The 23,535-nt window shown below is 42.4% G+C and overlaps 1 protein-coding gene across 2 annotated transcripts in view; it reads right to left on the reverse strand.

Moving 5' to 3' along the window:
• LOC133147314 (adenosine deaminase domain-containing protein 1-like) overlaps nucleotides 1-23,535 on the reverse strand; it is a 36,297-nt gene that overhangs the window by 1,093 nt on the left and 11,669 nt on the right. For both annotated transcript variants that reach the window (XM_061271308.1, XM_061271309.1), the window contains 11 exons: nucleotides 4,130-4,250; nucleotides 3,436-3,530; nucleotides 3,210-3,335; nucleotides 2,849-3,046; nucleotides 2,668-2,736; nucleotides 2,418-2,543; nucleotides 1,850-2,147; nucleotides 1,701-1,776; nucleotides 1,399-1,555; nucleotides 1,087-1,321; nucleotides 704-836 (listed from right to left, as the gene is read on the reverse strand). In XM_061271308.1, the coding sequence (XP_061127292.1) occupies nucleotides 704-836; nucleotides 1,087-1,321; nucleotides 1,399-1,555; nucleotides 1,701-1,776; nucleotides 1,850-2,147; nucleotides 2,418-2,543; nucleotides 2,668-2,736; nucleotides 2,849-3,046; nucleotides 3,210-3,335; nucleotides 3,436-3,481 (1,464 nt within the window). In that variant the 5' untranslated portion in view covers nucleotides 3,482-3,530; nucleotides 4,130-4,250. The remainder of the gene's footprint in view (nucleotides 1-703; nucleotides 837-1,086; nucleotides 1,322-1,398; nucleotides 1,556-1,700; nucleotides 1,777-1,849; nucleotides 2,148-2,417; nucleotides 2,544-2,667; nucleotides 2,737-2,848; nucleotides 3,047-3,209; nucleotides 3,336-3,435; nucleotides 3,531-4,129; nucleotides 4,251-23,535) is intronic.

The following is a 23,535-nucleotide window of genomic DNA, read 5'->3' on the forward strand; positions in this document are numbered from 1 at the left end:
TATAGGAGATTGTTTGAGAAACGCGATTGTTTACACTTTGCTGAGGCTCATGGGGGTCTGCGAGCTGAGGCTCATGGGGGTTTGCGGGTGGCTAATGCTATAATAACAGCTGCTACATGCACAAGGCTATTTCATGTCAAAATAGGCTGCTTTGTTAATGTTTTGAGTAAATTTACGGATCGATATGGAAGGGAAACATAGGTAAGCAGTACCAGTGTTAGATCGAACTTTAGTCAGTTCTGATCATTTTATAGGAGATTGTTTGAGAAACGCGATTGTTCACAGAGGCCTCATTGGTTATTGGCTAGTGGATGCATACCGCAACCCTAGTCAACCTCAGTTTGTTGCAGTATAGCTTCTATTTTATGCGCCTTTTAATCCGGTGCGCCCTATATATGAAATAATTTCTAAAATAAAAAATTCAATGAGGGTGCGCCTTATAATCCAGTGCGCCTTTTGGTGCAGAAAATACGGTAATTACTTCAATGGAAATTGAAAGCAGTGGAAAATGAAAGCTGAATATCCAAGCGGGGAAGAACACAGCTGTTCTAATTTTAAAGCCATCTCGTATTTAAGGTTTCTGCTCACAGGATAGAATATGAATGGATTACTTTGTACTGTGCAAAAAAAAAAAAAAAGTTGTGCCTGTAAAACATTGTAACACTGTAATGGATGAAAAAGACAAAGGGCTGTTCAGGCGTACCTTGGCTTCTCTGTATGAACTTGTGGCAAGCAAGTCCTGCCGGTTGGCCTCTTTGGCAACCAACTTGAAACGGTGCAGCATCGCTGCTTTGCACAGACGGCTCGCCAGAGCAGGTCCACTCTTGAAAGGAGACCTATTCAAATTTTTTAGACATTGCATCACTGTTCAAACTATTTATAGACATCACAGGAACAAAGGAGCACACAAGTGCCGCACAGGCAAATCTTTACAGAGCACAAGCTGCGCTGTAATATCCGTCACCTTCTGATTTGGAAATCATCTGTTCCCACGAATCAAATCTATTGCATGATGACATGCTCGAAGCAGCGTGTGGCAAAGCGTGAGGAAAAAATAAATAATGCTTAATATGATATTGCGCTTACTCGACCGTGGTCTTGCCAATCAGACCGTCCACCACCTCGATTGAGGGATCATTGTTGCTCCAGTTGAAACTATAGGTCACCAGGCCGTTGTCAGGGCTGCCGCTGGCCACGGAGGGCACAGTGCAGATGAGAGGCCTCATCATGCAGTAGAACATGGGCAGCCGCGCGGTGATGCCCTCCGTGCGGCGGTTCACTGTCATCTCCATGCCGCGGATGTCCCCGCCACCCAAGTCCCCTGGAGAGATTTGTGAGATGTGGTGATGACGGATGATGATGATGATGATGAGAACCTTCAATAGAGCATCCACTTGCCTATGAGGATACTCCTGACATAGACTGGCTCGATGAAGTGGCTCAGCAAGGCTCCCTGGTAGCCCAATACTTGCCACTGAGTAATCTTGTCCATGGGAGACACAGTAACCATTTTGGTGCTGGTGGGCTCGAGGGCGGTGGAGAAAATCGAAAACACCTGAAAAAGGAAGCGTGTCAGTAGCCGTTTGGGAAAGGCTCATGTTTGTTTGAGTACAGCTGAACCTCTTAAACCAAACACTTGCGGAGTGCATTGTTAACTGATCGAATGTACACGATTATTTTCAGAGAGTGACAGTACTCACCTTGCCCTCAACCGAAACATGCAGCCCCATCTCATTACTCATCTGTAATGTGGATATGCAACGAGGGTTCAGGGACCTGCAAATACATCAAAGTACAACGCGCGCATTAAATCCCATTTACAAGCAGCGGTTATTCAGTGACTACTTACAGTTTGGAGGGTATTTGAGCGGCCCCCGTGGGAACCTGGTTGATGTAGAGGTGGAGCGTGATGCCGCTCTTCAGGCTGAGGAGGTGGTTGTTGTTATTGTTGTGCTGGAAGATGGAGTTCTCTACCAGTTGTGTGGTTTTGCTGAAGAACATCAGCAGGTGCTGGTAGAGGAATCTCATGAGGGACCTCCTGGCAGTAACAACCGCGTGCGAGTCGTGCACAACGCGTCCATCTACGGACGTGCTGCACCCAGCGCTCCAGTTGCCAGTGCCGATGGCTACCACCTCATATCCGTCGGCTACAGAGAGAAAATGAAGAAAGGCAGTAAAGAAAGTGCAGCATTACATCCTTACTTTATTTCCAAACAAGTGTATTTACTCAAATAGTGACCTCCACTTTACTAAAATACTACCAAGTCGTTTTTCTCTCTCCTTTTTACTAATATAGTTTGCCCTCTCCTTCTTTAATTAGGCTCAAATAGGAAAGTAGAAATAAAATTTGGCTGGCAATCTTGAACTCAAACCCTATCTGCATAATAGCTTAGTACGTAAACGCCCACGGCACTCACAAGTCTGAATGACGAATGCCGCGACGGTGGCGGCGCAGGCGAACAACTGCGGTTGGTTGTTTATCAACTTGCTTAGTTGATTCTTGACGGCATTTGGTATCTGGAGGTTGGTGGAAGTCGTCCTCTCTGTTGAGTGATATAAATAAAAGTATGAGAAATGCCTGAGAAAATGTAATTACCTCAATGTCAAAAGCATCCCATCATAAATTTGTGAAAAGAGAAGTGGCACATAAAAAAAATGCTGGACTACCACGACTAAATGTGTAGGCTTGGATCTCTGACCGCGAAGACTCTATAACTGGTAGAGATGGTGTGAAGGCTGAAAGGGGGGCAGGGGGAGAAATACTCAAAACAGGGCAGCTTCTTTTACAGATTTGACTATTATCACTTATTCAATGAGGCGGAAATTAAAAAGAAAAAAATGGCCTGACTTGATATTTTGGGTAGGTCAGCCTTCTCTTCCAATGTTGGCAGCAGGTCAGCCTTCTCTTCCAATGTTGGCAGCAGGTCCTCAAGAGCCAGCTCCGCCGCTTTATGCCGAGCCAACTTTATGTTCGTCCCCATGCCTGTCTTGTACTGGACACCGTCAACCAGCACGCAAAAGGCAAAGAGAAATCTCCTTACGTTGCCTAAAAAGTCAGAAAGGTCAAGAAAGCTTGAGTTTATCGTATATTATTATTATTTCAAGTGACACATTTCCATTTTCATGATTTAGAGAGGCACAGTTGGGATTTACAGATACACACAAAAAAATCAGCTATTCATAATAGAAAAAAAAATAATTGTTTGCACCGGTGGTCACAGTCTCTTTGAATTCCAAGTGGAACGGAACTGTGTGGGCCAGCTGATGCAGCAAAGACACCGGGTGGGTATGACCACTTCGGTACCTGTTGATCATCTCCTTTGGTCCAATAGCATCTTTGGGTGTTAGGGGAAAAAAGAAGGCAGATTACACTATTTATTTTAGATTACAAATTTGAGGATACTTCGAGTAACTTTGTAGAAGGATGTGACTTACTGTTTTTATAGAAATTGGCTTTTGGGTTTCTTGCAAAGAGGGCCATTTGAGACCAGCTTGTGGACCGTCAAAAAAGGGATTCCAGCAGCAAAATTCTGAAAGTCGAGTTAACAAAATATATATATATTTTAAACGTCCACAATAATAGGCACAAAAACCACAATAACGATACATTTAGCCAAACAGGTTTAAGTGTTTAAACGTTTAACCACACATTCACAGGTCAGTTAGCCAACTAAATATGATGTTAAGAAATTACAAAGGTTTTAAACTACTAAGTGACTTGACTTTAGTTCTAAATTACCAAGTGACTTTACTATAGTACTTTACATCTCTTCAGAATTCTTGTAGTAGTTAACGCGCATATTATATTCACAATAATGCTGATGCTTACTGGGCGAACCTGCTGATGCTAATTGATTAGCTAGCATCGTAAACGTCGACATTGCGCTAACGATAAAAAACATTTCAGGACATCCGTTGAGGCCTTTAATTCTTGTAGTTTACAGTCATACATTCATTGCGTTGAGTCAAAAACGCCACATGGCCTAATTTATTGGCAAACGCTTCATTCTCGGTCTCGATTAAGTAAACTACCGAAGGTTCAATTACGAAACCTTGTCGAACTGTACACGTTTTATTTGTGTCTTAAAGTCTTTATAAATGTATATGTTACAGATGATCTCTTGCTTACCCGTCCAGCGGTCAAGGTTGGCACGCCACAATCCAACTCAATTGCTTGGCTCCACAGGGATGGGCTACCGAAGTGATGGAGGGAGGGTTCAAAGTCTCCCGACCAGGAAGCCGTGCACGCCCTAACCAGAATGTGGCAAGCAAATATTTTGAATTATAGACAAAATAACACACGTCTGTTATTTAGTACAATGCAGTACCGTCATACTCAAATGTACAAAAACTTCAACAACAAAAGAACAAAGTATTGAAGAGAGAGCAACAGCAATGTGTACATATAGTACAACAGTATACAGTGTTCCCTCGCTACTTCGCGTTTCGTTTATCGCGGCTTCACTACAATCGCGGATTATTTTTTTCCAAATTAAAAAAACATTTAAAGTCAAAATAAAACTTCTAAATTAAGGAAACGTGTCTAACCTTTAGGACAATGTTCGTTTACATTCCTTTAGAAGTCCGTTTTTGAGTGTTAGCACGATCGCAAATTAAAATCTTTCCGCTAACCCGTTAGCCTGCCCAGTACTTCTCGTTGGTGACCGTACTTCGCGGATTTCACTTATCGCGGGTGGTTTTTGGAACTAATTATCCGCGATAAACGATTGATTACTAGACATTTTTTTCTCACGTGGTAGACAAAGGAGGGTCTGAAAAACAAAATTAACAATAAAGATCAATTCAAAAACGTGCAGAAATGAAAGCGCTATGTTTTCCATGACTGCCAATTTTGAGGAATGTCTGTAATGATGTAAACGTGAGAGTTTTGCCAATGAAATAGTGGATTTAGCACAGACCCTTGTGGTACTTCTTGTACAGGTTCTATTTAACCTAGTGGAATGAAGTAGTAAGCCATAGTACCAAAAGGGAACCCACACAAGCAACAGAAAACCTGCAAATGCCACAGCAGGCCCAAGCACAGATTAAAACCTCCACTAGTGCGCCTGTTCACCAGGTGTGACCATCGCAATTCCATTTTTTTTTATCTTAATTGTTGGCCTCTCATGAGTGTTAAGTGTACAAGTTAATTGTGGTTTTGGGTGACATTGCCTGAATAGTTGTTTCAATATTACTTTAACGTGATGTGACTGTCTGTAGGGGAACTGGCACGCATTTACACGATATGAACAGTAAATCTAGGCACAGTACCCACAGTGAGTAATGAAGATCTGGGCCGCTTTGTTTTTGAGCAACCATCTTGAAAAGGGAACGTGAAAAGGGGATTTTTTTTCATTAACCACATAGGCTCAAGCACAATGATGTTAGGGGTGTTAACCACAAACCATTTTCAATTTATAAAACGGGATGTCAGATTACTCTCAGTTTCAGTTTTATTATTTTTTGTTTTTGTACATTCAGAAATGAAACCTAACCCAACCTAAGAAAAACAACATGAGTGTATCTTACCTTACCTGGAAGAAACTTAAACCTTCAAAGCATCATTCAAGATGATGGAATTCCCCACGTAATATTCCATTTTCGCAAAAGATGCCATCTTTTCATCAAATTTATACAATAGACAAATACAATGGATATAAACTTATCATATCTAAACATATCATCTAAGGTAACTTATTATTTAAATATACCGTATTTTCCGGACTATAAGGCGCACCTAAAAACCTAAAATTTTCTCAAAAGCCGACAGTGCGCCTTATAGTCTAGTGCGCCTTATATATGGACTAAATTCCTAAATTCAAACTGGCCCGAAGCATTGTGTCATGAAATCAAGCATAAGTGGCCTGCTGAAGACTATGAATCATGAATCAAAAAGACTATGGATCATTATTCTGTGATTATAAAGTCATTTGTTGCATCTGAAGTTGAAATAAAAAAGATAAAATGGAGAATAATTTGATTTGGATTAAACATCTGACATGATGCATTAATGGTGCGCCTTATAGTCCGGTGCGCCTTATATAAGGATTAAGTTTTAAAATGGGCCATTCATTGAAGGTGCGCCTTATAGTCCGGTGCGCCTTATAGTCCGGAAAATACGGCGTGTGTACTGACAAGTCACAGTATGATCTGATATGATCTGGTATGGCGCCGTGAGTGGCTGCCTCCCAGCAGTGTCCTGTCTTTTCCTCTTTATTTCCTTCTTTTCTCCTTTTTCTTTTTGTCTTTTTGCCCGTTCGGCGATGCTGGTGCCTTCTACCGCACCTCGGTATCTCTTCGGATCGGATATTTTATTTGATTTTCGATGGACCCCGTGGAGGCTATTTTGTGTGTGTTTGGGGTGTTACTTTTTTTCCTTTGTCTTTTTAGCTTTGATTTGCTTTGATGCCTTTTATCTTGAGCACTTTCTGACTTTCTTTGTGGTGCCGTTATGTGGCAGCCTTATGAGAGTTATTGAGTTGCGCTCATGCCATCCGTCTGTCTTTTGTATTATTAGGATTAAGATGGCGGCGCCCCAGTCGGCTGCGGCTGCTGCGGCTCTCGACGTTCCTTTCCTTTGTTGAGAGCCGTATGCGACGAAAATTTCGTTTAGTGTGCACCAAGTGCTTACAAAATGACAATAAAGTCTGTCTAAGTCTTAGTCTAATATATCAAAGGTACTTGGGTTTTTACATATGTTTATGTATGGTTAATCAAAAAGCTTCAGTATTATACTGGAGGAAACAATATGATCATCCACTCATAACATCATGATATGGCAATTATTCAATTATTGATAAAGTGGAAGAAAACCATCAACATCACAACAAATTACATTCTGAAAATTCTTTTTTTGAATTTTGAAGATAATTTAACCGCTATAAAATAATAGTCTGATGAAAAGATGTCTTATTGGCATATTGCAAATCGAAAGAAAGAAAATAAAACTGTATGTACTTGGTTTGTATCAGAAAGTGACAATACTGTTACTTGAAGAAACATGATGAATCACAATATTTTTTTTATTGAACTAGATTACGGCGATAGTGTGACAATCAATACACTCGAAGAAAATCATTATGGTTACATAGCAAGAACTAATTGAAACTTATTTGTGCACATTCATGTTTTTTTCCACTAAAAACAGCTTTATTTGGATTTTTGTTTTAAAAAAAACGTCTAAAATTGAAACTTGCTATTTTGTGTGTTTTGGGGTGTCCTCTTGTATTGAGGGGTGCTAGGTGGCCGCTGTTGCTTTTTTTTTCCTTTGTCTTTTAGCTTTGATTTGCTTTGATGGCTTTTATCTTGTGCACTTTCTGACTTTCTTTGTGGCGCCGTTGTGTGGCAGCCTTGTGAGAGCCTATTGAGTTGCGCTCATGCCATCTGTGTGTTTTTTGTATACCCACTCTGTGGTATGGATACTGCTGGGGCCTGAATTTCCCCACCCCTGGGGATCAATAAATATTCAATCAATCAATCAATCAATCAATCAATCAATCAATCATATCTGACCTTGAGAGATACCCAAAAGACTTCCGGACCTAAATTGCTACTTAACAGTAGAGGGCAGTGTAGGAGTAGAGATCAACATCAATCTGCTGGATGGCCATTGCACATTTTTGATGTGAAAAATTAATTTATTTCAAACATTCTGCACATGAAGCCAATTTAAAATAAACAATGTGAATATGCTGTGTACAGTGCTCAAGCTAGCACACTTATTTTTATCAAGTACGAAATATTGCAACAATGTGCTACAGTACTTTGACATCGCCCCTAAACCAGAGTTCCCCTAACTTAAGATGGATGTGGTGGGTTGACTGTCAGACTTAAATGATATAATATTGGTATTATTTCATTCTGTGTCATGACTTTGAGCCTCATTGATAAATAACAGCAGCTCAACTGCAGGCTGCTGCAAGTTGCATTCAGCCGCAGTTCTCCGCTGCGTCTCCACAGCCCGAGATTGAATCTTCCCCATTCATTAGACTAAGTGGATGAGGCTCTCTAATAGGGGCTCCCTTCCCCTCAATAATTGCCATTGATTGGCGTAAATTAGACCCTAGTTGCCAGACGAGTGATTCTCGACGACGATAATCCGATTCCCAACTCAAACTAATAGGATTTTAACTCTGGCTTTGGCCTTAATGTCCGTCTGCGAAACCTGTCCATGGCCCTTGGCCCCATCTACACCGGGTTCTCTGGATCATATCTGGTCCAGGACTGGGTGTGTGGATTCACTGGGAACAGTCAATGACCGGTTGCCCTTTGCAAGTCTTAACTGGTGGCCATTCATGTGCGCCACTACAACAATGTGGTGAAAACCTCACAGATGGTCTATAAATACTCTCTTCCAAAAGAAATACATCGTATTACATTGCACCGTGCATGTGATGAAGCTTAACTGGCTAATATTCATGTCACTTTCATAATCAAACTATAGTGTTATAAATGGAAGTTCTAATATGATTTGGAGTGAGTTTCCAGAGTATTTATTTTGGCGTTCATTTTGTCCAATGATACATTAACAGTGAGCGACGAGCCAACAGTGGATTTAGGTACGGTCAAACCGTGTGAGAGTGTCAGAGAGATAACTAACGCATGCTGACTTTGTGTGATGAGTTTAAAAAAGCATTTTCTAAGTTGCAAAACAGATTAATAAATGACTGATTGCAATGCGTCACTCAATTTGTCACTTTCATCAAAAACAAAGATCACCAAAGAAAATAATATAAACATTCACGTTCAGCCTTTCTAATATTGCACAAAAATCAAATATTAGAACTAGATGTCCATTTAAATAGGCTAAATTGCATTTTGGCTGAATAATCTTAACTCCGACCTTGCAGAAAATAAACTCAATACAACCGAAATTAATGTTTATCTGACAACACGAACACAGTGAGTGACATCCCAACCAACCAGTGGTACAGCTATGATGACCCTTTCATCCAATACTTCATCCAAAAAGCCAACGATGCTGTAAAAAGGTGGAACGTAGTTAAAAACCCAAGTCACAGAACGAGGAAACATGAATGTCGGGTGACTGAACAGAATTGTGACAGATTTGGATAAATAAGCAGTTCATAGGTCACATCAAGTAAACCGCATGTACTCCCGCCACTAGTTTGGTGGTTAAAATCACATTTAGAGGCGCAGTGGTCCGTTTCAACAAATGGACTCTTTTAGCACTAAAATGGTCGTCGTTGACTGATCACTACTTCACGACTTCATTAATGAAGAGCTGCTAGCAAGTGGGAGTAAATGCTGTCATTTCAATGATGAGCTAGCGCCATTGTTTCGCCGTCGCAAATCCATCGATATCCATCAATACGGCGTCCAAACAAGTCCATAACAAGAGTACAAGTGATGTTCTTCTGTTATTCTCTTGATAAGGGGGACGCCGGTGCGACGACTCAGGCCCGAGGACTAATGAATCTCCACTCCATTACTCCTGAATCGGACAGATTGCTCTCCCGGAGAAATGAATTGAGTTTTTTGTATTTGTGAGATCATTCTCCCTCCATTAACTGCTCTTTATCCCGTCTCTTCATCACAGGGAAATCACGTTAGGCAGCCATGATTAGCCGGGGTGGCCTCCCTTTTTAAAAGGTAATTGGGTTTGGCGGCTCAGCTGATAGTGCCATTAGGACCAATAAAGGCTGGGCTCGGCTCATCGAGTGAAACAGATTCTTCGGCGGCAGATGGCAGGCGGAGGGATGATGCGTTTGCGGCGAAAACAAAGTTTGTGTAACCAAAGTAGTTCAGGGGCATTCTAGCGGTGCGGCGCGCCGCCCCTCCCCTCCCCACCCCGCCGGCCTGGCCTAATCGCTTTAACATTTTCATCTTTCCTCTGCTGTGACATTTTCAAAAGGCAGAAGATAGACTTCAGTGGAATGAATTATACTTTTGTCTTAAGCTCCTTACATTGATTTGTTTTAGTTGAGTTCTTATCTATTTCAGTTTTGGTTGTAGTTTTTTTTTTTAACATAAGGAGTATTTGTCAAGTGAAAGTTAAAAAGTGAAACACAATTGCCAAAGGACTGTTTGACCTTTCTTCGTAAAATCTGTAAAGTAAAATCAAAGTATTTACATTTAAAATTGATCCAGAAAGCTAATTGACAAAAATGAAAATGAAGGACATTTTTTGTTATAATTACAGTTTGATACAGTAGATTTAGTCACTTATCTTAAAAAAAAAAAAAGTCATTTTTATTTTATTCATTGACAAAAAGATTTTTTTTTTTTCAAATCCAGTTGAAATTATTTTCTTAGTTTTTATTAACTATGATAACCTTGGTGTGGAGGGGTTGATCAATTTTGCCCGGACGCCAACAGGCGTGTTACCAAACGCTGGTCTACGAAAAACATTAGCCGTAAAATCCTGCCAAGTTGCGCTGGTGGATTTCGGAAGGTGAGTGACGGAGAGTAGGGGGTGGGCCAACTCTTAAAATGTCGACTGGTTGTGTGGGCTAAACGAAAATGTTGTGCATATATTATCGCCTCATGGCGGTAAATTGTATTAGAAGAAGACGGGGTGCATCACCTTTGCAGTATCAAAATTTAGTAAACCGCCTAGGACGTTCATCGGGCTGCGTGGTGTCAAACTGTTTGCAAAGAGCCAGTCTAGAAGATGAAACATTTTGCATAAAATCCTGCCTCTGCGTTTTTTTACACCGCTACAAGGCCATTAAGGATCTTACTTTTCTGCTAAATCACACTCTGTATATCAATTCCTGCAGAGATAGCGATGAAACGATCTAAAAATATGCGCGTTTGTTCACTCCTAAACGAGCAATTAAGAAGATCATTACTTTGACGACGGGTCATTTAGGAAGACTCGGGCGTAACTTTATACGGATTTTATCGCGACGGCCGCGTAAACTGCACTCTACCTGTTTTTTTGACAGCTGAGGCCCGGCGGGGCGCTGAAAGCGAATACCTGATTGTGTTAGTGTCTCCCCTTTAAGCTGTTGTCACCTTGCTGACCGATTATGGGCAATTACCCGGTCTGTCGGAATCCTAGCCGAAGAGATTGAATTCGGATTGATTTTGGCCCGCGAAAGAGGAGGGAATTTAAAGCCTTTTTTAATTGGGTATTTGGTGTGTGCCGATCTGAACAGCGGGGCCTTCCCCAGGGATCCGTTATGGGCCAATAATGGCATCGGAGTGCGGTGGTGGTGCGGAGGGCGGGGCGGCCGCTCCGGTCTCGTCTGCCGACTCCCTCCCAAGGCCATAACCCTGCATTTGCTCTGAGTGCTTTTCTATTATGCATTGATAGTTGAGCATCAATCAATAAGTAGGGAAACAGAAAACCCAGCGAAACCAACTTCTTAAGTGTAAAATGCCTCTTAATACCCGAGGCCTCTCAAACAACTTAACCTGGACGCTTTTTACTCTCGCCCTTTCCTCCCGGTCGCTCTTTGAGGGACACATCCCGGCGCCGGGCGACGCCATCTTTTATTTACAATGTGGCTGAAAATGTGCGGCTCTCGGGTGAAGAAACGCCAAATTGCTGATAAACTGCCCTCTTTGCAAAAGCCAGACTGGTCGTCGAGCCACAGCCTATATTTTTCCTTTCAGTTTTGCGGGAAAGTCAAGATGGATAAGGTCACCAGAACACCTGCGTGATCGTATTATGGATGTAGTGAAATCAAATCCAGCAAATGGTTTTAAAATGACCCAAGAAAGATGGCCTCCTTTTAACGCTTAAGCGCAGAACACAGAGAGTCGCCTTTCACATTAATAATGCCGCACCGGGGCTGGATTGGGACGATTCCGGGAAAAACGTGCGCGGGACCTGAAGATAAGCGCACAGCGGTAGGAAGAGATAAGCGGAGCAGTCACAGCAACGCTCAGCCACAGAATACACAAAGTCCACCTCAGGCCTCACGAATGCGCCCCCACCGGGCTCGCCTGTCACCACTAATGCACCTTTTTTCCCCACAGTAAGGCTATCTCGCGGCTTTGCGGGATTTCTCGGAATGGCCGAGTTCACCTTTCCTCGGATCCAGATGACAGGACGTGATAGAACGCGGAAACATCGATCGCTGGCGCACATCTTAAATGTCCATCGGCTGACGATTGCGTTTGCAAATCAACAGGTTAGCGGCTCAAGGCGCACCCCCTTTTCGACAATTTTTACCAATCGCTACGTGTCACTGCTCATTTTCTCGGGCAACCATTTAAAGTCACGCCGCTGTTTCAACATTCTGACAAATTTGGTGCACCTCCTCTCACTCACTCATGTGCTCCAATTAATTTACATATGCGCACCCCCAGGAGGGCACACAGTTCTGGAATGCCTATTTCAGGACCCAGTTTTTCAATCAAGTAACCTTGACAAATGAGTCAACATTTTAATCTTTTTGAGTTTATGGTTTGAACCCTGAATTGCATATCAAAGTCAACAATAGGTTTTTTATTCTCTTTAAAATAAAGCAAATAAAAACTTTGAAAGTTCTGATCGCCTTGGCGGGTGGTAACATGATGTCCAGAGGTCAGTGGCAGTCAAAGGGTCAACAGCAGAAGGTCATGATTAATGGATCTTTGGATGAAACTAGCGAGCTAATATTACCAATCGTCCCTCACCGAAAGCGGAGAGGGAATTCCTTTCCTTGTGAAGTTGTCACATAAAAAAAGCCGTGAGGGGCAAACAGCTTGGTTAATGAGTTCAAGTGGTCACAAGCTTTAAATTGACCAATCGGGAGGAGAAACAGGCAGCTAAACTACATGGAAAGGCAATGAGGTATTAGCAAATCGGTGCAGGTTGTACAGAATGAATGATCGACATAAATACAATGTCTTCCCTTGTCTATGCATCAACATGTCTAAGAATTAATAACACTATAAGAACAAATGAAACACTTTTTCTTCTTAACCTGTCTCTGGAAAAATTCAATTGTCCTCATGAGGCTAAAGTACTGTAAAGCAGCTACTGTCCTTTAGGGGGCGCACCCCACCTCAACACGCTGATGTCCTCTGGGTTAAAATACAGAAAAACATTGCAATGAGCCAAAATATTGACATACATGTGTGTTCATCTGAAGCAGGTGGCAGTTTTTAAAGCTCATGGGCTACATTTGATTGTTTAAAAACAGACAATAAGATCAATTTAAAGAGATACATAAACACAAAACAAGTAAATGAATGCAGTAAATATTACTATTCTATACTAAAACATTTTTTTTTAAATAATGCAAAAAATATTGTTTGTTCTTGTATTACGATCCTATACTAATATATTATATTCTTTAACGTGGTTAACTTGTGATGTATTTTAATTTTATACCCAGAAGTAATTGATACAAGTATTACAGGATTCGAGAATATATATATATATATATATATATATATATACACATATACACATACACATACACACACACACACACACACACACACTTGTAGAACACGTTAAAAAGTTCGAGCCTCACTGTACAAGGTGCTACTGTCAATGTGATGCCTTTGTTATCGTCCTAACAGGATGGACCCCTATGGCTATGTTTTACCCTGTAGTATGCGAAAGCCAAAGCATATGCAGTATTGTGCGAGAGCTCATTTGAAGCCCGGCAGGTTTGCTTCAAGGCCTGCGAGCCGCCGCTTGTATTGGATTTCACAGAGAGGCGCTAAACACGCCGCTCTCCTCTGCGTCGCTGTTGTTCGGACACGCTCGGCTGAGACGAAGAGAAGCTCTCTAAAGTGTCAGCTCAAGGATGTGGGAACTACAGGTCGCCTTTTGCGCCCACAAACTTATGCCTCTCACGTTTCAGCCCACAATATGGGTGGATATTACACCAGCCCCCCCCTTTTGATAGAAAATCAAAACAAAGTCGAACGCAATGCCTTCAGTACTTTCAAAATGACATCTTTTTGTCAGCCAGTGGCTGGGGTAGGAAGCTAATATAGCCAACATCCAAACAGAAGGTGTACACAGAAAGTTCATCAACACCGACTCTTGCTGAGAAGCCAATCAAGCCAATCCAAATGGGGCCTATTTCAAAGCTAACCAAGCAATCTCCATATTTCCTTATTGATCCTTGATGTCAAACAACATGGACTTAAATGCATGGCAACAAAATAAATCCACTCTGTATTGGCCAAAAGTACTAGAACGCTACGAGCCTTTACTGGCTTCATTTGTTCTCACCGTCAATCCGTCGGCGTATTGTTATTTTAATCCTCTCCTGAGCCCACTCCACTTTCTACAACGTGATGCGATATCAATATGAGAGAGGACAATAAGACTCTCTTTGGGCAAATCATTCAAAAAGATGCTGGCTTTTGTCATATAGGAAACAAACGCTTGATGAATCCCCGGAGGTTGCGTTTATTAACTCCATCACGTGTCCATAGGTGCGTAGCAGCTGCCGAGACCCCGAGGACGGGAAGCCCCCAACCCACCAACCGCACCCCCTACCCTTTTCCTTTTCTCCCACACAGGCCCGAAGGCCAGCCTGTTGTCATGGACTAAATCAATGCTTGCCCATCAAGACGACGTGTCCACGCATTGATATTCCCCCTCCTCGCTCACTCTTTATTATTTTAATTAATCAGGATGGCTGCACCTGTCTGTCAGTTTATGCCGCTCGCCATTCCTCGTGCATGGAAAAGAAAGTAATTAAAGTGGCTGGCAAAGCATTCTGGGTGTTTTTTTTTTTTTGGTTTGGGGCAGAGAGAAGATCAATTGGATACAGATGCCAGAGCTTTCATTAAAAATCCTCTCGCAAGCACCCCGAGCCGTCTTCTGCGCTCGGCCAGGTGAAGCCAGGGTTAATGAAGCAGCGGGCTGTGTTATGTGTAATTGTAAGCGGGAATAAAGCATGGCTCCAGGACCAAGTCCAAAATATCAGCTGTCTAACTGATAAATGATCAAGGCTTATTATGGCTTGTTGGAAATGTCATGACTGGTGTCGTTATATCATTGTGTCATGTTTACTTTTCAATTAAATCTGGTGATGAGAAAATTCCTGGGCTCATACTTGGGAATGGGCTCAAATGAGCTTCAATGGAAAGTAGATATGCTCGACAGATTGCTGATAGTAAATGGTTGTTTTTTTTGAGTGTGTGTGTGCCACATAGAAAGCCATTTAATCTGGGCGGAGCATAGCATTAGCACAATTTGATGATCATTTTGAGAATTCTCTGGAAATTAGCTTCAGACAGCAGTTTGTTTGATCAACACTTGGCTATTATTTCAGGAAGCATGAAAATTCCTTGAGGACCCACCCCTAAAATTGAACAGGAAGTGGGACATTTTGGTTCAAAGCAGAAATTTGGGACGAAATCCAGTGCTCATACACAAGAATTTAGTCAAATGTTCCCCTATCAGAAGCAGGTATTCTAGACAGGAAGGGTAAAACAAATACAAGTACTACCTCAGTCCAAAAAAAAATACAACCCCTGTACGTATATGTCTACATGTAAATTTCCAGCTCCCTTAAGTGGCCTTGGAGAGGGGGCTTTGCTCCCTCCCACCTGCGATGGTTCTTGTTCCAGCGTTGATATCATTGCCTGTGACTTGATTGCACTCATACATCGATCACCCGGCGCAATCAGATCCAAAGTCATATCTGGTCTCGGCTTTATGGCTCTGCCTTTCAATAAAGCTTCAAGTGGTAAGCACCGCAGAGGCGGAGAAAGGGCCGTTGTCGTACGCATGAGCAGCGCCTTGTGGGGCCGACTTAGTGTCGATAAGCGCCGGAGTGGCGACGGCAAGCGGGAAAGGACAATCAGGGAGTCTACGGGGATGCATAACGCAGCGTCGGTGGCTAAGGGAGTCTCCGCACCATAAGTGGGGACGAGGGTCTCCCACAGCAGTGTGGATAATGACCTGCATTATGAAGCATCAGACCACTTTATGAGGATCCCTGAGAGGGCGGCGGCAAGTCAAAAAACGAGACGTGACGCCATGTAACCTACTAAAGCTTTCCATTTGGATCCTTCCCTCATTCCTCCCTCTTCACTTGTCATTTCTATGAAACTGGAGCAAAGTGCTTTAAAAGGGTGAGACGGGAATATTCGGCGGTGGCGGAGCTAAATGCGATTATTGTCGGAAAAATGCACAAAAAGTGATATTTTATTACAGCTGCAAGGCTTTCAAAAATGACCGGAAAAGGCAGGAAAATGGAGGCCGGGCGTGTTTTAACAGCATGTAATCGCTTTAACCCTGATGTGCGCTGTCCTTTTCACGCCGATAAGATGCGTTTCTGACCCCTGATTGGATTAAGTCAAACTTCATTTTGGTGAAGAGGAAAAACCACTTTGTTGCGATTACCGCGGAATTTCCAAGATGGATGAACATAATAAATGTCTTTTTTTTTCTCCCCCTTCATGTCGCGCTCAGACGATGGCAAATCATTATTTGATCCCCTGCTGGATTTGTATGTTTGCTCACTTAACAATAAATGAACAGCCTCTAATTGCCATGTTTTTTTTTGTATTGCTTATGGATTGGCTCCTGTTTCCTCCCACATTACTAAAAACTTGCACAGTAGGCCGTAGCTGTGAGTGTGGATGATTGTTCTGAGTGAAAATGTTTTACAATATTGTGCATTTAACTGAATAAAACAAGTATTTGATCCTCAGCCAGAACTCTCTGTTACGTTTTGGGGTAGGAGGAGGAGGTTGAAAAGTCCGCAATGCCATTTACTGGCGTTGTGGCCAATTGCAAACAGGTTTGAGACAAACAGAGTTGGCAACTAATGATAAAAGGGGACTTTGTTGGAGTTTGTTGGTTCCCGGTACCGTTAAAGCAGAGGTGTCAAACTCATTTTTGTCGCAGGCCGCATCATAGTTTCCCTCGGAGAGCCATTGTGACTGTCAATGTCTTCTCTATACATACAGTATAGGCTACACAACAAACTGATGAATAACGAGTTTTAAAATCATAGAGAAATTGTTAAAATATTTAAAAAGATGAATGGTAATAAAAAGAATGCTATGTAGTGTCTCTATTTCTTTTTAAAGTGAAGACAATTTGTAATTTTAGATGCAAAATTAGTCTTCGCTAGCCACATAAAATGATGTGGTGGGCCATATCAAGCCCCTGGACCTTGGCTTTAATACCCATGCGATTAAGTGAAGTTCCTTTGTGCTTGACTGAAAACCTGATTTCCTCAGCAAGAAATGAGTTGTTTCAAAAATGAGTCATGGATAAGAATTCTAGCACAACAATGATCCAAAACATGCAGTCAGGGTGCAAAAGGATTGTCTTCGAAGGAAGCATAGGGTTAAAGGTCCCACAGTGGCTTAGTCTGTCCCCAGACCTCAACCCAATAGAGAAGCGGCAGAGGGAGCTGAAGTTTATATGTTTCCAGGCAAAGGAGTTTTTGTAAACATGCAGTGGTTTGCTTCAATATCATATTCTTCCTTTACGTCAGGGGTCACCAAACTACGGCCCGCGGGCCGGATACGGCCCACGGGACCGTTTAATCCGGCTCGCCAACCCTGAACAAATTGTATTATTAAACTTTTTTTTTTGGTCATTTTGCCTGCAATGACTGCGTTTCCCCAGTAGATGGGGAAGCGCTCGCCTGCGCATTTACTACCGGAAGCCGTGTCAGAAAGCTCGGTGCACACTCACAAGTGCGTGTACGGACATGGCGCACTCGCGCTCTATTTGTATCAGTCCCGAATTTAGAGCGTGGGCTGTGACGACAGCATTCTTGTAATTCGCGCGCTGAGCTTTCAGATGCAGTTTCAGCCACATGAACCTGTCAAAATCTACCCGTCACAGATCGAGGTAAACGGACCAACACCTCGGATCTCGCCTAAGAATTACCACAACAAATTTTACTCCAGACTATGACGCACTAGCAAACTTTAACAAAAAAGACAGCGGTGTCTACAAGCCTACTGGAACCTACAAAAGGATTATAAGGAAGGAACACAAGAACTTTAAGAGACTGCTCATATGTGTCTGCTCTGACAACTGAGCTGAACTTTTATCTGTTAAGATTGTGCATGGCACAACAGAAAGTTAATGTTCCATGGGTTTTTTTCTATGAAGAACCCAGAGATAGTTCTTTTTTTAGTTGTTTTTTTCTGTGAAGAACTCAGAGAAGGTTATTTAGTTATTATTTATCTCATTAATAGTGTTACTATTTGTTTCCTGACTTTTTTTCTGTAAAGAACCTGGAAAGGGTTATTAAATAACCGTTATTTGGTTATGTGTGGCTTTCTGGAAAACAAGACATTTTTTAAGCTCCCCTACGATCGTCACACTTTTTCTGTTACAAACTGACACCGGCCCCCCATCAGAGAAGGGAAAGGTTATGTGGCCCTCACAGGAAAAAGTTTGGGGACCCCTGCTTTACGTAATTGAATGTGAAACATTTTCGCACATTAAATTTTATGTAGTGATTTTTTTTTTTGTCTTTTTAACTGCTTCTGTCCATTATGGTAATCAACAAACAAGCATAAATATAGAGCCTGTTCATTTCTTTGTAAGTGAACTTACAAATTCAGCAGGGGATCAAATAATTATTTCCCCCACTGTATATAAGCACGCGCCTCTTGATCCCCAAACGCATAACAGCGTGGAAGCATTATGAGCTAAAATTGTTTAGGATGAGCGTAAATTGCATTGACCATAAGTGAGCCGCATTTCCTCAGCTCATTTCGCTTCCAATTAAAAAAAGTCGAGCAGAGAAAACCTCCCGTGACCGTAAATCCCCCTTTCCGGACCGACTCTTACGACTTCATTTTGTTGTGCAATGTTATTGTAACGAGCGGCCAAAGAGCCCCCTGTTGTCTTTTAACTATTTTACTCACAATTAATAAAAAACAATCCAGCGTTAGAAGAGGGTGGTTGCAATATGTTTTCCAGGAACTATACGCATCACCGGAGCACATGTAAAAGGGAATTGTTATTTAATATGGAGGGAAAAGGCACATGATAAAAAATGGAATGACACCTGTCAGCAGCAAATGGGGGGGATTTTTTTCTTTTTTTTTTACTGCAAAATATGCAAGTTGAACAACAGTCTTCTGTCTTCATGTTTTTGTGCCTTATCACCAAGATCGAGTCACGCGTCACAGAAGTTAAGTACAAAGGAGCATTCACGCCGGTGCGCTGACAAACGTCAACGTTTGATGCAAAGTGCTCCATCATACATATCAAGCTGTTCTCGTGAGAATTTCGTCCGTCGGGAAAGTTAAGCAGTGATGCGGAAAACGCAAATTTCCCCTCCATCATTTCAAAGCCGTTAGAGAGGTAAAGCAGTGTTTGGTTTCATGTATTGGTTTAAAAAAACAAAAAAAGTCAAATGTAGGGTTTTTTTTGAGAATCCAGTATGGAATAATATTATTTTTGTCAAGCGAAAATAGATTCAGTTGAAACATAGTATTTATGTTGCAATATCCTGAAGTGAAAATTCAAGCTGTTAAATGAGTTCATATTTATTTTCTATCCACAGTGTCCCACTTGACTCCTTTGTTAATTCCCTAAAATGAGGATAACGTTTAGATGTTCCACTTTCTAGAAAGAAAAGATGATAGCCTGCTGTATAGTATTAAAATCATTATTTAAATTTTTAGAATAATGCAGTTTTTCACAGTGGTCCAACTGTTATATTTGTCCGAATTATTTTGTTCCTCGAAGAAGACAAAGCATCAACTTCACTTCACGGTAGATTACGAAAAGGTGGTCGCTAATAGATGCCGATGTTCTGGGAAGCGACCCAATTTTACATCAATTCAGTCTGCTTGCCATTTTCTTTCTCTCCCTCCCCTAAATAGCGACGCAATCATTCACTGAGTATTATGACTCACTTAATGACAAAGTGAATAGTCTTTGACACCGACACGTCACAGCGTGTAATCCGATTGGGACATGAAGCTCACTCCTCCTTTCACACCCGCACCCGTCGGACAAATCTCCATCCCAGCTTTCCCTTTTTTTTTGCGGCGCTCTAATCGGTAACATTATCCCCAATGAATGGAGGGCTGGAGAGATGGATGGATGGCGCTGGCGGCTATAGGGCCCGCGAGCAGCTGAGCTCTGACGGGTGACTACGGCCCAGCGGGGTGAGACGGCCGCATCATTAAGCGTAATTACCTCCAGCTAATCCACTTCCACGCCGTGCAAAATAAACAGCCAGGCCCATTAGAGGAGCTGACTGTCAGGCTGCAAGTGGCCTGTGGCTCCTTTGGCACTGATCCCCAGCCACATGGGAATAAGAGAAGAGGGATAGGGGGGAGGTGGCTATATTATGTGGAGGTGCTGGCTACATGCTGGCAGAGCTGGTGTTTTTGTTTTGTCGCTTAACCCCACCGCCATCAACCCCCCCCCCCTCCCCTTCCCATGTACCCAGATGGTGTTCATTGTGACCACCACCATTTGCGCTTTGCCTGCAGGCACGCCGCCTTTACCCGTATCATGGTGTCACAACACCCACCAACCTCGTTACACGCTGCACTTTTGGGAGGCGCTGATTTATTTGCCCGACCTTTTATTAGTCAACCTGCACCAGACTATTTTTCCTCAGAAGGGGAAAAAACATTCAATGATGGCAATGAAATGACGGTCTGTGTTAAAAAAAAAAAAAAAATGGTGAGAATCGGGAAGTATCTACCCGCAAATCATTTCTGTCTGTGTAAAGTGCAAAGAAACGTCTTCTAAACTTGATACATCACAGACAAGAATCCTCACTTGTATTTCTCTGCCCAAAGGGAAGATGTGTATTCAGGCTATGGGCAAAATTGGATCAATTTCATTTTCTTCTCATGACTTAATTTCACTTTGTGAGGTGATTAAATCTGTGTTGGCCCTACATTTGTAAAAAAAGGTGTAAAGTCTGATCTGCACTTGAGAAAATAAATGCCCTCCCCAATTCCTATTTGTGGTATTCCAACTGTGGTTTGGGTTAACATGAAGGCTTTTAGGGGGATAAAAAGCCGCAAACACAATCTGCACTACATTCCCGATATATTTGGTAGTTGAGTAACTTCTTTGTCATGATAATCAATTATTTTAAGCTTTATACGGTAGGAAACGGAACTTAACTGAAGCTGAGGCAGGGCGACCTTGGTTACTGCTTTTAAAAATCAAATCTACTTCGAACTAATTCTGTTGAGGTCAGTTTCTTGTTGAGTTGAAAGTCATAACGGGATCAGACAATTTTCTAAGTCAAAAAATTAAAACGGTACTTTTGCCCCCCCCCCCCAAAAAAATGAATCATTAAAATCGAGTAATCGCCCAGTTTTAGAATCCACAATTAGAAGCGTATGAGCACGAGCGTTTACCGACAACATCTGCTGGCCAGCTGTAGAAAAACAAGCCAGGCCCAAAGTGAGCCGTAAATCACGTGGTCAGACAGCCAAACGGCCGACATCCAGTTCACTTGATCCTTCCGCCGACAGGTGTCTTTGACCCCCGATCCCCTCCGCCCGGAATAACACCTGCTCCTGGAAACTTCCGAGATCCTGTATCCCCCCCGGCCTCGCCCGGCGACCCAGCCAAGCCGCCCCAAAGCCAAAGAACAAGCGGGAAGAAGCATTAACCGGCCGCTCGCCCGGCTAGCCGCTAATGGATGGGAGCCATTTCATCAGCAATCTGACATTTAATGAATATATATTTTATCTGCCCGTGCCGGTTATCGGAACGTCCTGCCTGTTCCGAGAAATGGTCGCCGTGGGACTCTTTGGAGTTTCCCCCTCTCTGACTGGCACCTGCACGCCAATCGGCACTCCCGCCTTCAGCCCTCGGCCCCTCTCTCCAATATGGTACGCCGATTAATAATTCATGGGCGGTTATTAGGGCCGGTTCAATAGGAGATGTGCTGATGGAGGGTCGGGGCTTGGGCGAGTGCGCCCCGCAGGGATGCTGCATGTTGTTGTGTCAGCCCCCCATCTGCCAGAATGCAATAAGGCAAACAATGGAGGCCTTGATTTCCACCAGCAGGCCCATAATCTTTAAATGGCTATTAGCTGAAGAGTGCAACCAGTCAATAACCGACAAAATCCTTTTAAAAGCTTCTCTCCCTCGCTCACTCACTCTCTTTCACTTCTTCTCTCTTTTTTTTCCCCCTCCCGCGGTTCTTCCCGGCCTGATTCTGATCAGACCGGAACGCAGACGGAGCTGCTTTTTACGATCGGGAATAGAGTAGTCAAAAATGACACTCCTAGTTCACAATGTTTCCAGTAAAAGTAAAAAGTACGTAGTCCTTGATAATAATTACATATGAAGTGAAACAAACTAACGACTTTCTATTGAGTAAAATCTGATTAGTGTTGGGGTTTTTTTGGATTTTTTTTAATGATAATCTTGCAATCCATCTCTATAAAAGATGAGGCCCATTCAAAGTGGAGGCTGAAATGTGGCTTGACATTCCTTCCTTCTTTTTCATGGGTCAACATAACTTGCGGTGGGGTTAGCCAGAAAGTTGACTCAAGTAAGTACTGTTGGTTTAAAATAATATCACTCAAGTAAAAATAGAGTCCTCCAAAACTTAGGATGCAGTAAAAAAAAGCATAAAAGCTACCCGGTGGGTAATTTCTGATTTGTTTCAATCTGTTGCCAGTTTTAAACATGCACGATAGGTCTTAAGACACGAGGTCACGCGTCAACAGTGCAGTTTTGACTAGCCGCCGTGACCTTTGGGTTGCACCATCACATGATCATCCAGTCAGGTCAAAGGGCAACGCTCATGGAGGAAGCAGCAGAGTGATGTCATGTCATTAAAGCATCAGCATACAGTGTTTCAGTATTTTTTCCCTTAGTAATTCAACTCACTTGTCTAATATTTACATTTGTTTGAGGACTCTAAAGTGTGGGGAAAAAAAAGAACTTGAGGAGAGTGCAAATACTTTTTCACGGCACGAAAGCGTAGCTATTTTTCCCTGGTCGTCATAATAATAATAATAATTTTTAGATATTTCAAAGGCAATATAAGATTGTTGAAGTGCAAACAAGGGATATTGGTTAAAATTGACAACCATTCATTTTTGTAGACTTCCCGTTTCCTGTGTAGAAAGCGGCCCTTTAGGGATTCTATGAAAACAACAGATTTCATTTCCATTTTTATGCGCTCCACAGGAAAGCGAACCTTTTAAGTGGACACAGGAAAGTCCTGAAATGCTGTCACAAGCTTCTCACTTCCTCCCGTATCCTCCTCATCTTCTTCTTCCCCCTCACTCGCTAACTTGTTCCCCTTTTCCTTCTTCATCTTCCACTCGTGATTGTTCTCCGTCTCTTCCGCCTCCTCCTCCTCCGCCGCCGCCGCAAAGCATCCAGCAAAGAGCAATCCGTCTTCATTGTGGAGACACATGTACTGTTTTGACACTGAAGCCTCAGACGGAACGGAGGGGAGGAAGGAAAGCAGAAAGCTCCTGACAGCCACGCTACGCCAAAAAACATCAACAAACATTACTGGAAGCGCATCCATCACCAACAACGTCTACCACTACAAATTTGCATGGCGGTTTCAAGTTGAAATTTGAGGACAATAAAGCCGTAAAGGAGCTTGTAAGATTACAAAACAAAGGTCGTCATTTTAGGGAAATTTGGTGCGAAGTGAGACTCAAAAAGACTAA

This window comes from Syngnathus typhle, unplaced genomic scaffold (assembly GCF_033458585.1).
Source record: "Syngnathus typhle isolate RoL2023-S1 ecotype Sweden unplaced genomic scaffold, RoL_Styp_1.0 HiC_scaffold_42, whole genome shotgun sequence".
Lineage (NCBI taxonomy): Eukaryota > Metazoa > Chordata > Actinopteri > Syngnathiformes > Syngnathidae > Syngnathus > Syngnathus typhle.